At 44.1% G+C, this 15,025-nt stretch overlaps 1 protein-coding gene across 14 annotated transcripts in view; it reads right to left on the bottom strand.

Moving 5' to 3' along the window:
* MAGI1 (membrane associated guanylate kinase, WW and PDZ domain containing 1) overlaps positions 1–15,025 on the bottom strand; it is a 1,848,723-nt gene that overhangs the window by 170,664 nt on the left and 1,663,034 nt on the right. For all 14 annotated transcript variants that reach the window (XM_069643697.1, XM_069643699.1, XM_069643701.1 and 11 more), the window contains 2 exons: positions 7,047–7,138; positions 2,885–3,077 (listed from right to left, as the gene is read on the bottom strand). In XM_069643697.1, the coding sequence (XP_069499798.1) occupies positions 2,885–3,077; positions 7,047–7,138 (285 nt within the window). The remainder of the gene's footprint in view (positions 1–2,884; positions 3,078–7,046; positions 7,139–15,025) is intronic.

Here is a 15,025-nt window from a genome sequence, read left to right as displayed (position 1 = left end):
TAAAAATGCATGCTACATTTGACTAGTGTACGAGTGCAAAACATGGCTAAACCCTGCATGCATTTTGGAATATTTGAGAACTGCGCAAGCCATGATATTGAAATACCATCAGGATGAGTGCAGGCCAAGGCAGTGCATGTTAACACTTCTGAAAACCACCATCTTTCCATTAAAGTGGCCTCTGAAGTATTTTACAATCCTGTATGCACGATTTTCTTTAACCGTACAAAACACAAGACCAATTTAGTGTACATGGCCTTCTAACATTTTGAGGGTTTAAAAGATGCCAAAGGACAAACACTCGCTGAAACCGGTCAATGTTGGAAGGTATGCGCATGCCTGTTTAGCATAATTTAGGAAGGGTAAATCACGGCCCTCATCCAAAGCGACTAACTCCCGCCCACCTCACTTACTGCCAGGTATGTTACATACCATTACACTCTTGCAAATGCTATATACAGAGCTCAGATAAGGGCTATTCAAGAGATTGCTTTTCTCAAATGTAAAACATAAGTCTCTATGGTACATATTGGCTACTTTGAATTTAACTTTAAATAAAATGGGTCCTTATTACAATGTACCATCCCAACTGAGCACATTCAATGGAAAAGGATTACTTAAGTTAATTATTTTTCATGAGAAATAGCAACTGTCTGACGTACTTCCTTGTTGCTTCCGTTGACAGCACAGCGTCGCAGTAGGAAGAGGAAGGGACTGAACTTGTTTCCACTGGACACCCCGCTCCTTTCTCAAGCATCGCATCTTGAGTGCCACGTTATCTAGAACGCTTCCCACAGAGTGCTGTTTCTCCTCTAACATGGGCCGTTGCTAGTTCTGGACTGCGGCCGGGGTTCGCATGTGTAAGCAAACGTGTCGGCAGAGCCGAAATCAAAAGCACAGCGACACGGAGTAGAGGCCAGGGACCGGTGAATGTAGTGGGGCGGGCACTCGAACCTGGGCGCTTCTGGGTCTGTGTGAGAAAGCCGAATTAGATGCAGAATGAATGAGTAAGCCCATGTCTGCTGAAGTCAACCCAAAGTAACTGGTTGAGAGGGAAATACAAGGACAATATAATATGCAAGTGGCAGTGTGAAAAGAGACAGTTGAATACAGAACTAAAAGGAGGGCTTTTGGCAAAGATGTGCCTTGATGACAAGTGTGTGAGAAACGCAAATAATTCAAATATTGCCCATTGAAAGAAAAACACAAAATCGCATAAAGCATAAAAGAAAGCCAGTATGGAAGACTGTGAGAGCCTGAAAGAAAGGTGGTGAAGGAACAAAACCACTGCAAAGTACACTACATATGAAAATAGATTGTGACAAGGCCAAAAGACTGGTAAAGGAGAGAACATGCTGTGGCAGAGCCAAGAGGCTCACAAAGGGAAGCCAGTGAACCATCACACGGGTACAAATCGAGAAGAACCTGTGTCGGCTAGAGATCCTAGGGTACCTGGTTGCATAACCTCTAATGGGTGGACCGTGTCATCTGACAAATGCGCCTAGATCAGGGAACCCCAACTGTGAAAGCCAAAGAGGTTGCTGAAGTGAAATAGGAAATAGCAATCTGATTGAACTGTTAAGAAATCAGAAGGAGTATAAAAAGGTGGCCTTGAAAGAGTGAGAACAAGTGGAACTGTCTTGAACTTGGGAAAGAGAACCCCAAGGTTTTGTGGAACTGACTTGAACTTGGAAAAGGCAATCCCGGGACTTTTGTGGAACTATTTTGAACTTGGGGAAGGGGAGCAGATAAGTAAGCCAGAAGCTGGAAGACGGTCAGAACTTTGTTTGGAAAACTTTCTTTTATTGCTGACATCCCTACACATTGTTTATCTTTAGTTGCGAGGGCAAGTATACATTTTGGACACAGACAGACTATGAAATTGAACTGTCTGACTCGTACTTTCCTTGGTTGTTTCTTTAGGTAGGGAAATCCCACCTTAGGATAGGGCAAAGTAGGCATTCATCCATTCTGACATTTGAGTTAATAAAACATTTTGGTTTGAACTTTGAATCTGTTGTCTGTGTTTTGGTTCATGATGCCTTCAGACCTCCTACTGCAACGTCAAACAAATATAGAGGTCATAATCAACTGCCATTACATCGAGGCAGGGGGATATGACATTGTTTTTAAATTGGTCTGGGTGAGATAAGAGGGAATTTGATTGTTTTTATGTTGTATTATTATAGACTGGCAGCTTTCAAGTAATTCCACTTCAGCGTCACATCCTAAACAACTCTTCACTCTCACCCATCAGATGCCATTTCGGAGCGCCTTATTCTGCATAGTTCATTTATATTGTTTAAAATGCAGACTTAGCTCAAGAGCAGCAGAGTGCTGTACAGGGCTTGACTAGCAAGCGTCTGAGCTGACATCTTTTAACAGTAGCATAGTACTGAGAGTTGCTTTCTGAGTCCATCTTTGTATCCATTGGGATTAGTCCTTGGTCGGGTGTTGTTGAAAGTCATGTTATGTGAGATTTGTGAAATTGGAGAATTCCAGGGACATTCCGAGGCGCTAATTGATTTGAGCTCCAGAGAGTTCCACAGCAAAACTTCCTGCTAACATAATACCATTAATACACAACTAAATCAACACAGAAAAGTGAACACGCAAGTTTAAAAAAGATGGCTCTAGTCCTGAGCCGTACACCTATGACTACAAATATATTATTCCGAAACAGTTGCTTCCAAAGGTATGTTCACCATCATGCAACTTCACCCAAGCCTGGCTGCAATTTATTTAACAATTAACCGTTTGTCCCTGGATGCACACATTTTGTCTGTGTAATGTTCTCCTGCAACAACAACAATATAGGCAAGTCTTACTATACCTTTTGATTTCCTATACAGGATGTACAATAGAAGCAAATATTTGTACATACCTGGATATACGACTTTGCGTCTAATAGTTAGATTAACGTGTCCTTGCTTGGCAGCCTGTTGCATGAGCTGGACAACAAGCTGGTGGGATTTTCCTACTACTGCTGTTCCATCCACACAGATCAGTTCATCACCTGATCTTAGACGGCCATCAGCGTCAGCAGAACCAATTGGCACAATATGACCAATGTAAATCTGTGAACAATGAGATTTTGGTTTTAATCCATATGCAAACTACCATTACATATGCAATTCGAAATTAAGTGCTTGAAAAAATAAGTGCAAAAGAATCGCCAAGATGGCAGTGCATTATCTTCAGAAGGTTAATGAAATGCAGAAGACCAAAAATATATTAAAATGCCAATACAAGTCAAAATTCTATCCGAATCAGCCTTTCACACAACAACCCTAAATTAATCCAATCCAAATAGTGCACAATATCAATTTCAGCAATTATACAGATAACATCCTTCACAAACCTCTACTTAATGCAACCAACCGTATGAAGTAGTTTAACAGCTATTTTTAGTGAGTATTCGTTCCTCACAGCTTTAGATTGGTCGTCTTTTCACATAGCTAGGCAAAGAGAAAACATTCTTATCTTACTGTATTTGTAATAGGTCAACCCTGCCAGAAAGGAGTTAAATTAGGCTTCCAAGAATGGACCATTATAAAAAGACTCTTCATACCTTTGCAGTGGTTTTAACATAGGAAGAAGAATAAAAAAAGAAAACTATTCTTTCAAAACTAGCAGCCCAACTACACCCCCGACCCACTGAGATAAGTTCAAAGACACAAAAGGATTCCCAAGTGCGCATAGGCATATCACAAGTTGCATTGCTCATTATTAATTTAAATATAGAGGCACAATGGGAGAGTTCACAGAAATACTTTGTATGCCTATTCTTTAAATGTTTGTAGATGAAGGTTTTCAGGGAGCACCACAATGAACATGCAATCAGTTAGCAAAGATGTACAGTTAGGGCCGGTACCTTTTGACAACATACTTGTTGAAACGGGTGTGTGTGTGTGTGTGCATGGGGTGGGATGGGGGGAGGGGTGCGAGGGCGGGAATCTTCCTAGAATCTCCCAGCTAGAAATGCAGGTGTGTGTTATGTTCGGTCTAGAACCTGTGTCCTTCAATGTGCTCTACCTGGACTTTAAGGCCCCATTTTGATCCACTGTGTCAAATTTAACCTTTTAAATTACTCATCTAGCTTGCGTTTTGTTCAAATGATCTTTGGCTCCAGTGATTAGCTGCTGTGCCTTTGGGTCATGGCAGAGGTCCGTAACATGGCCAGTGTAGATGGTCCTGCCTCTTTACATGATTGGAGGAGTGTCAGACACGAAGAGCCGGCAATGCCTGCATGCTCCGTCCCCTCATATGAGAGCAGAAACCTCACCTAAATCCATCAAATTGGTCAAGCGGGATCTGAGCTCACCTAAATCCATCAATTGGTCAAGCGGGATCTGAGCTAAGCAAAGGAATCCAGGAGACAGTCAGCTGGTTGGTTGCTATATTAGAAAATGATGTCAGTGACTCCAAGAAGGCAGACACTGATGCAGAGTTGCAGCATACACTAGATACCTACCCAGGACCACAGAACTATGACTCCCAAGTACCCTCTACCAAGGCTGAAAACCAGAGTTCCTTTAACCCAGGGAAAGGCTGGAAGGTAGGGTCAGGATGTGACAGACAAAGAGGCATGACCATAGGGAGGGACGAGCCAAACTCCAAACAGTGATGGGAGCCATCAAAAGGGGCAGAACCCGAGAGCAAATGCCCATTCTATTTACCACACCGCAGAGTCCACCAACATCAAAGCATTTGTAGAGTCCACCAACATCAAAGCATTGAAAGGTGGGCCAAAGCCCTATTCAAACCAAAGGGCTCAGCCAGTGGTGTTGGGACTTTCAAAAGGAGGCCAATGCCTGGAGACAGCTGTATAGAGTAGCTTGGAAGCTAGAGTTTGGAGAAGAGACAGAAGTGGAGGCACTTGGAAACCACAGGGAGGATGACCTGGTGTAGTTAGCGGAGCTTCGGGAGAAATTGGTTAACACTATTGCGGAGGTGGCTGAAGTTACTGAAAAGGAGGCTGTGATACATTAGTAGCTTGTTGGCAAAGTTAAAAGAGGTTGGTCAGGATCTGGAGGTGGGGACATTAAGTTACTATGGTGTACCAGTGAAAACTGGAGGTGTGTGGGGAGCCTTTGGGGGGAGGTTGGAGAAAGAAATTATCAGGATAAGATTAACACCAGGAGGAAGTTGGTGTTCAAGAGAAAGCAGGTGATTATCGGTACAAGATTGTTGCATTGTAGGAAGAGGGTGGTGAAAATGTGAAGGAAGTTTTAGGTGCGGTTAAGAAAAAGGTTGGTTAACACATAGAAGAGTTGTTTATCGAGGATGAAGTTCATGAACATCCGAAGGAGGAGCCAGCGATATTTAAGGAGAAGGTTGGAGATTGTGGAAGGGCAATTTCTTGAGACAGTGGGGCCAAGAAAGGTCAAAGTGAGAAGTTGACCCGTTACAGAGGAGGTTGGAAAAAGAGAGAGATGTGATAGGAGATACATTTACAGAGGAAGTTGGGGAATGTTAAATGGATGGGAGTGTATTGGGGAGAGGAGGTAGAGTATTATACGGTGGTGATAAGACATCAGAAGGTTAGAGGGTGTGACAAGACAGCAGGAGGACAGAGAAAGGTGAAGGAGCTAGGAGAACAGGTTTTGGGAAGAGATTGGAAGGAAGCTGTTCATATCACAGAGTGGGAGAAAGTTTACGATTGACACAATGACACGCAGACCCAGCTGACTGGGCATGAGGATGAAAGAGGAATGAGTTTGTGGCAGAAAATCAAGGAGGTGGTTTACAATACAGGGACAACAGAGGGGATGGAACACAACCTTAACAAGGCGAGTTGTTAAAGCCTTCACTAGCCCATGGACCCTTTGATGCAGTTGACCAAGCTGGCTTCAGCTCCCACTCGACCAGAAGCTACTGTTCTACCTCCAACTCCTAGAAGAAACACAAGAGCATGCCAACGTGTATATCTGAGAAGGGCACGGGGAAGCTGTTCAGAAGCAAGGTTTGGGAATCATTAATCCCACATGTGAGGCATCGTTGAGGGGTGCCTACAGCCTACAACTGACTCTCCAAGGAGGTGAATCAACTTAGAGATCAGAGGTTATATTACCTTCTTCCCTGGAGTTTGTCATTATGGCCATCGTGTACACATTGTCCCAAAACAAATGTGTTAAACACTATATTTAGTTTGAGTGGTCTGTTTATTCCAGATCCCCCGAAATGGCATGCCGTCTACCTAAAACGTTGAGCAGCGTTTATAGGATTACCGGTTCCATGAATAAAGTACTCTGTTCATTTCTATTTCCTTAAAAAATGTTTAGGATGTTTGCCAACAAATGTCATTAGAAAGGGACTGATACCATGTGTGCAATCTTGCAATTCACATTAAATTCAGATATGCTTGAGACCCAAAACACAAAGTGGGGGAAAGCAACTCTAATGGCATTTTCTGACTATACAACACTAACACAGAAATAACTAACTGCATATTTTTACATCCGGTCAACACAGGCGATTGAATCACAAGGTGATCATAAAAGGCCACCATTGTAATCTTGGCCGACTGTGTGTGCAAATAGAAATGACGAGGATTGCATGGTTCTTAGTATGTTGGCTGTTCTAATGCCACACTATACCAAACAATCCTAATCTCATGAAAATGATTAGGACTATGCAGCCTTCAATATTTTCAGTGCTGAAGCAAAGATATTGTCTGTTTTCTTTAGTGATTGTAGCATGCACAATACACAATGTCTAAAATGGATTTGAACAAAATAGAGTACAATTCTTCAAGCAACCTTAATTTTGCCTCAAGAACATAAAACAGTTTGCGCTATCTTAGCTTGTAACGCATTAACTCACATTGATTTAAAGCCACCGTTTTTTTTTTTTAACGATGAACATGTATTTAATGCATGATTTACAGGGGTCAACAACTTTTAAATGTCTGTCCCGGGTTTGCATTGCTTTGCTAGAATTTTTCTAAAGCAAAAGAAGCGGATGAATCCATTTTATAAACCAACATCAATTTCCAATAACTATTATCCGCCGTAAAAACGAATGGCTAAGTGCGGCGGACTCACAGGTTCTCCTGGCTCATTTCCACCAAGAATCCTAAATCCAAATCCAGTTTCTTTCCTCCACAGACAAATATCTTGTTCTTGATAATCTGGAACTACAGAGAAAAAGCAAAATTACTTCAGGAAAAGGTTTGGTGAGAAGAAATGCATGATTGTTGCCTTTGCTCTGTTTTAAGAACTGCAACACCCCACATTAAAACAAACAATAGAAGTTATATTTCACAGACAGTAACTAAAAAACACACAGACCCAAAATTAAACGCAAATGTCTGGAGAAAGAAGTGAAGCTATTAAAACCTTCACACCGGGGGAAGAGCCACTGATAAATCAGGTGGCTGGAAGGTAGGCGAGAAAATGCATTCTACGCCCACTCTTCCAGCTACTCTAGGCCTTTCCGGGAGTGGCACCATTTTTAGTTATGTGGGGAGGAAACTGAGCATCTATGTGTTGCCTCCTCCCGACCATACTCGTCCTAACCAAGCAAAACCTCTCCCCTTCCCCGTCCCTCCCCACTCCGGCCCCCATAGAATTGGAAAAGGGATTTAGTTAGGAGTAAAGTAAAAAATAAAAAAAAAACATTTGCACCCCAGATGAACCCTAGAGTGTGATTGGCTCATGCCTCGGCAGTAGGATGGACATGACCGGTAACTACCCACAGCCCGAGCCGAGGCTCGGTTAGCAGGCCGCTACAAGTCATGTCCGCCCTCCCATCAGGGCATGAAGGCCATATTCAGAAGCAATGGCTGCTACTGAGAGGATGTATTCCATGAAGAGCCATGGTGATGGATAACGGGAGGCAGAGTCTTGGGCAGAACATTTCCCTTACAGAATTTGTTATGGGTTGAAGGGTGGGATTTTTTTATACGTTTCCAAAGGAATAACTATGTAATGCAAGGGACAGTTTGAATGATGAAAAGGATGGAAGGAGTTTGGTTCATCATGAAGGCTGTTGAGCAATTAAGTGGCCCTTCAAGTTATACCGGAACTAACTATGTTGAAAACAGGCAACCCAGACCAAATATGTTACCTGAAAGGAAAAACCTCCACCATGAACAAAAATGTGCAATAGTTTTTAATTTTGTAGTGACTTGTCGTTTTCAAACAACCTTCAGGACAGAAATACAAATTTTATATCTGGTCCCATTGCTGCTAGGCTTGTGTCCTGGATAGTGCACAATAACATGGGGCAGATCTCTGTGATGCCATCAATCAGTATGGCACGTTTACAAAACAACCAGTGAGGAAAGGAGATTTTTGTAGCTAGCATGTCAGATTTCCAATAACTATTAAGAAATTGTGTCGTGGGTTTCAAAGAATCCTTAAAATTGCAGGTAACGCTCAAGTTTTATTTGTGGTCGATATGTTGGGAAAGGAGTTCCTTCAAGCTCATACCCCCATCCTGCTGCTGAGTGTGGAAGTTGTATACCCCGGATTTGCTGTTGCACACATTTGTTACAGCTAAAACTAGCACTCTTCCGCTCAGTAGTATTTTCTCTTAATGGATATCTAGTTAGCCCAAGGGTTATTTTCTCTTAATGACTATCTAGGGATCATTGGTTGGGCTTAAGCCACTACTTGAGGAAAATCGGCTGTGTCACTTGAAAGCTTTAACTGGAAAACAAATGTAGCAGAACAAATCACAGATGTGCATTACTATGAGGGATGTGAGAAATGCACGATTTAAGGCCCAGCATTTTTATTTGACATCCATGCTTCTTATATACTCATGGAGTGCTTGCGATCGTAGCCTAGTTACTTGATAAAAAGCATACATTCCTTTTCCAGATTTGAGAAGGTGCATGAACAGTTCTATGCATAGCTGTCACTCATTTTTAATGTTCTTCCACAGTCTATTTAATAGTTGGCAGAACAGTCATAAATCACAATGTTCTCTAATGATTCGGATCTTAACAGCGGCCATCAGAAGTACCAACAGGAATAATAAACCAAAAGGCCTTTACTGATCAAAGAATATTAATACAGAGCAAATCAGCAGCAAACATGTGCATGTCCAGCTTTTACTCATTTCTGAAAGAATCATTCAGCTTACCACAGACAACGGTTAGGAATCTAGATGCAATAGAGACTTCAGCCTAAACGCGGGAACAAGGGTTAACCGTATGCTTATATTTGAAAAACAAAAAGCATCGCCAGCATCACAAGAATGTTTCTATTTGATCTGAACAAGTGCCCTTGAATTGATCAAAGAAAAGAAATGCAATTTGGGATTTCCGTTTTCTGGAAACTGAAAATGCTGCTATGGAATCGTAGCACAAAACTATTTTGCGTTAATTTACTAGTTGGCCCAAGGTCGGCATACCAGCCTGGGGTGTAATGGTGATACTAAATTTGACCAACCCCACCCATTCACCCTGCATAGGGCAGAGAATGGCCCTGTGCTATCGGGATAGATGTCAAGCTATGCCCCCGGAGATTCCCACATACCAGTACTGTCCCCTTCGCTGATCCAGGGTATTTGAAAGCCTGGCATTCAACTCAGTCCGTAGTTGTGCAGTGAGGAAGGTTTGACCATCGGTCCCTGAAGTGAAACCAGGAGCCCTCTCCCAACAGCACATGGAAAGCACCTCCCTTCGTTTAACCGAAACATTAAATCCAGCACCCATGGTCCACATGTATCTCCAGGGGGCACTCTCAGGCCCGCAACTAGTGTTTTAAACGAACTGTGACCTGCTACTTTGACCCATTGTAGTATATGAAACATGATTTATGACTATGTGTAACTTAGTACAAATGTTGATTTATTTGTCACTATAACAGTGTATCAAAATGTGAGAATTCATCTGCAATTTCGCCGTGATACCCTCGGGTCTGGGCGAGTAACAAATGTAATAAATAAAATAAATAAATAAAAGACCACCCACCGATTGTGGTACCAGGAAGTGCGGAGCACTGGACGTGGGAAGCCCAAGGTGAGTGAAATAAAGACCCCTACCCAAGAGGGGAGCGAATTGACGGATGGAAAAATACAAGATGACACAGGGAGGCTCCAGGAGTCAAGAGCAAAATAACAAGGAAAACAAAATATTAAAGAAGAGGAGACCAGCAAATACAGGAGGGAAAGCAAGAGATCAGGATCCAGGAGAAAGAACCAAGGGTTAGATAGAAGAGATCGGGGGCAAGGCAACTGGAAGGCAGCAAACAGATCTGAACACTAGCGTCACCTCCAGAAAAAGTTACAACGCGAGGAGCTGAGGGAACAGTGTTCTTTATGGGATAGAAAGACGTGCTGCCATGGGGAACTGACCAAGCCACAAGCACAGATGCGGGTCCAGCATACATACGCGATGCGGCCAACATGGTGGCCCCCCCATGGTTCGGGGCCGCGACAACGGAGGACACTGCTGCAGTCGGAGGATGGGACGCTGCTGCAGTCCCTGAAGATGTGGAAAAGGCAGCAGCGGTCCTTGGGGATGCAAAAATTAAACTGGAACTCACCAGCTGGTACACGTTGATATAACTAAATTGGTTTTGTCTCCTTGTTTCGACAATTTGGATATGATCAACCGAGGGAACGAACTACTTCGATTTGCCTTTTTTTTTTAAAATATATTCTTCTGTCCACATTCTGTCCTTGTAATCAGAAAGGGTAACATTTTTCTGATGGCTCATAAGACCCCTTAAACATGTTTTCTCCTTCACGTGATGAACCAGCAAAAGAAGCCCATGAAGGTTTCTATTCAGAGATGTTTAAGTTGTCAGGTTAAATTTCTTTAATTTGTAAGAACAGCTCTTGTAATTTTGTCTGCGATTCACATGTGCCCCTCAAGCATTTTCATCTTGCCTGCCTTTTGCAGATTTTCTTGCAACCCGCAATCTCTCACTCTGAAGGCCAGCCACATCTCTCCAGCTCATGCAGGACCTTTCCTAGATGCTCATGTAGCGCCTCAAGCGGTCTTTGTTCGTCAATGATTACAGCTCCAGGTCTCTAGTCAGTGGTTCCCAGGCCCCTCTCCAAATCCGTGGCTGCATGCCGGTGCCTCCAGGAATGAGCAACCAAGATTCAGCACATCCAATGTAATAAAACATTGAGCCATCAACTTGGCTTTCATTGCCATTTCTCTTTGGAGATGGTTGGTCAGGGGTTGGTGGTCTCAATTGTCCTGGTTTACCTGACGTCAGTGGTTGTGTATGCTCTCTCAAAGGTATATACGTATAAACAAAGGAATCCCCATTTAGTTGCGTTTGTGTCACTAGACCATGGTCCTTCACCACAGTCCTCATGTGAAAGTTTGATCTTTGAATTGGTGTCTCCTCTGAAGTCTAGGGCATATGCCTTTGCATGAGCTGGCCTTGCAAATGTTCTTAGTTTGAAAAGGTGATTAATTGCTCACCTGCCCTCAACAACCTGAAACATGCTCAACTGTTAATGGGTTTTATTGGTAGTTGTTAAAGGATGATCCAAAAGGAGAGTCAACAACATGATGTGCGTTGGGGTGTGTAAGAAAGGCATGGTATCAAAGCAAGACAGACAAGTGATCACAGTTCAAGGGTGTTTATTAAACTGTAACATGGGCAAGATAGATGCCTAATCTAAACCTAAATCGAAGATGGGAGCAAGCTACGACCATCAAATAATAAGAATACAGTCCTAGTGGACGGGAGTCAAATAAAAAGGTCCTATACTAAGAAACCCTATTGCCAATCCTTACCGCTATGCTACAAAATAGTGTGGAATAATGTTCACAAGCCAAGAAAGCAGTGTTCACAAAAAGATAAATCAGGATGTTATGAATGGTGTCTCCCTTTCCCCACATTTTTAACACGGGGCAAGGCAGGACCCTTGAGCACAGCACACTCCTGGGCTTCTCTGGCACGAGCTCACAGTCCCTTTTCACTATAGCAGGGCCTTCTGTACCCAAGTCTCTTCTCATGCAAACGTCTCATGCTTCAGAGGCCTGATATGCCAAAACAACAAAACAAAAGTTCCTTCAGATAACATTCACGTAGGGTGATTACTCAGCACCCTTGAATCCCCCCTCAGCCGGGTTTCGATCCTCCTCTCAGTGATTAGCCTCCCTCAATCAGGCTCAAACCAGCCATTCACTGTGGACGTCCCTCATACTTGTCCTCACAATGTTGTTCATTTAGCTTCTTCACAGCTTTTCTCTTGACGTCCCTCAGTCGGGTACACCATCGCCTTCTAATCACAATTTCTGTATATGTAATATTCAAGAGTCTCGATATTTTAAACAACCACCTTTAGTTGTGTCCCCCTCATCCAGGCTCAGACCTTCACCAACACTTGCCAACTTTATATAAAGACTTCCGAAGGGCGATCACCTCTCGCTGGGTCACATTGTTATGGCATATTCAAAATACCCAAGTCGCACAGCGTTCCTCTCTGCCAGGCGCAAATGCCTGACTTGCAATTCCCTCAGTCGCGTCCACAATTCCACAATCGTTCACCTCTTTTGCAACGTGTCGAGGACTTTCGATTGTACAAGGGGTTTTGCATGACCCGTGTATGACGACTTGACACCTTACATCAGCCTTCCCTATGTCCTCTTGATCCTGGTATTTTCCTTCCCCCCTTTAGCTCAATACGGTCTCTTTGTTCAGGAGAGGGATATCAGTCAGAGACCTCGGATACATGCCCATGTGGTGCCGGACCACTATCTCTTATAACAAGTTCGCACACAAAGGACCTCTGTCTCCATCTTCTTAATGACCTTCTTCCAAACCTCCATCTCCTCTCACATTTCAGACATAGCTACACCTCCTCAGAGGTACTCTACCCATTCTCTCTTTCCCCAAACGCTCCCTGTCTCTTGGGCCCTGGTTCTCTCCAGGCTGGACTATTGCAACAGCCTCTTCCTCCACCTCTCTTCTTCTGCACTGTGCTCCCTGCATCTCATCCAGAACAGAACTGCAAGACTTCTTCTTGGCCTCAAGCGCAGGGACTGCATCTCTCCAGTACTGAAATCCCTCCACTGGCTCCCCGTGGCTGGAAGGATCAAGTTCAAGACTATTTGCATTGTTCACAAGGCTTGCTGGGGCCTGGGACCCACCTACATGCAACACTGCCTACCTAAATACTGTCCCACACGAGGCCTCCTCTCATCTACCTCCAACTTTCTGCGAGTGAGCCGGACTTTCAAGCAGAGATTTGGAGGGAAATCCTTATCCTCAGCAGGTGCCTCCTGAGGTCTTCTGAAATGCCAGAAACTCCTCGAGACCTTCCTCCTCTCCTCTTCCTTCTCTCTCCCCCTCCACCCTGCTAACCTAGTTCTCTGTTCTTTCCCTCTCTCCCTCCTATTCCGTACAGCATGCTGACTGGCCGCCTAGTGTACCTCAGTCTCTCACTGGTCCCCGGCACCACCGCCAGTCCTCTCTCGCACTTGCCTCCTGTCCCTACACCCCACCCATACTCAATGCACTGAGAAATTAACAAAGAAAGTGTCTCTCTCTGCACTTACCCCAGTCTCAACCAACCGGGTGCACTTGATTCACCCCCCACCCCGTGTGACCCACTGTTCACTTGTTCGATCCTCATGCACCATGCCTGAAGATAGTCTGTTTCTCCCTTGTCTTCACAGGTAATTTGCACTGTTAAAACTGCAGAATCGCTGTCAGACCTGTTTGCTATATACCATACTGTTAAATGTATTTTGAAAAAAAAATGTACACACTTATCTGCCTGTGCAGACTATTATCATCTCAGATTTTCAAGGGCTCTGAGTGACTGTTTTTTTCCTGTGTTCCCACCCTCCTTGAGCGCTTTAAAACACTTGCCTGTGTATAGGCGCTATATAAACAATACCATACAATACCATACCATTAATGTTACTACTGCAACCTTGAGTCTAACAGTCCGGCCGGCCCACTATCAGGTTCTTCAGACTCACCGGCTATGTTGAACTCTGTCGTTTATTTTTCCGCTGGAGTCAAGGACGGTACCACGAGGGCAACTGTGTCTCCGCGTCCTGGCCATCAGTGCAGGAGTGTACCCTCTACCGCTCACATCCGTCACACCATTCGCCAGCTGGGATCCGCGGTCTTGTGTCTTTTGACGAAGGCTTTGAAGGTCTGGGTTGAAAAGGGCAACACCCTCCTTAACGTCTCATTGACTTTCTCCTCCGTATGAACTGCCGTCCTGGAATAGTGGTTTCCTCATGCATTCAGCCGCTCTCGGAGTGTGCTCTAGTGCTCCAACTTTTATCCCAGTGGGGAAGGGAAAGGGCAGTCAGGTGTGTGTAGTTGTCAGCAATTGCCTGACCCTTGTGTTGGGACAGGTCAGGTAAAAAACTCAGATTTTAGTCCGTTGACGCTTGCAGGGAGAGAAAGTCTTTGTGCTGGAAGGGTGGGGGGGTAGGGTTTCCAAGTATCCTACTGGACAGGATGGGGAAAAGGTGTCATAAGGAAGGGGATACAGTGTCTCACCCTTCAGTGTCCCACTTCCACTCCGCAAAGACCCCCCAGTCCCCAATCCAGGTGCTCCTCTCGCACTGGTACACCCCCAGGAACTGTATCCAATAGCGATGGTTGTGTCTTGGCCACCAGTATGACAGATCCCTGGGGACTAGTAAGTGAGACACCTTCAGGTTTCTCAAAGGTGTGTCCTGTTGCTTCTCTGGTTAATGCGACAAAATCCCCATATTAACCCATGGAGTTAGAAGCTGTTGGTGACAGATTTTGTTATATTAAATGATAGTGCGCACTGCTGCCATTTGCACGGCTCTGTAAGAAAAGTAGGTAGGTTTGGTTAGTGAGGGAGAGTGTGATCGGGTAGAATTAGTGCTCATCTGTTGATGCGTGCAGAACCAGGATGAACTGGCATCTGTTTGAGCTTTCTAGGTGAGCTTTGTTTTATGCACTGGGCTGGTTGTGCCCATAAGGGTGGTGTCCAGTGTCGGAGTTGTTTGTTTTCATGTATTGGTTTGTAGTATGATTAGAGAGGGGTGTGGTTTGCAAGTTTTCTGGTGGGCTGTTTCACTAACCCTCTGGGCCTGTGTAGTATGCGA

Source organism: Ambystoma mexicanum, chromosome 2p (genome assembly GCF_040938575.1).
Source record: "Ambystoma mexicanum isolate Mex_15411 chromosome 2p, UKY_AmexF1_1, whole genome shotgun sequence".
Taxonomy (NCBI): domain Eukaryota; kingdom Metazoa; phylum Chordata; class Amphibia; order Caudata; family Ambystomatidae; genus Ambystoma; species Ambystoma mexicanum.
This window is presented reverse-complemented; position numbering and strand designations above follow the sequence as displayed.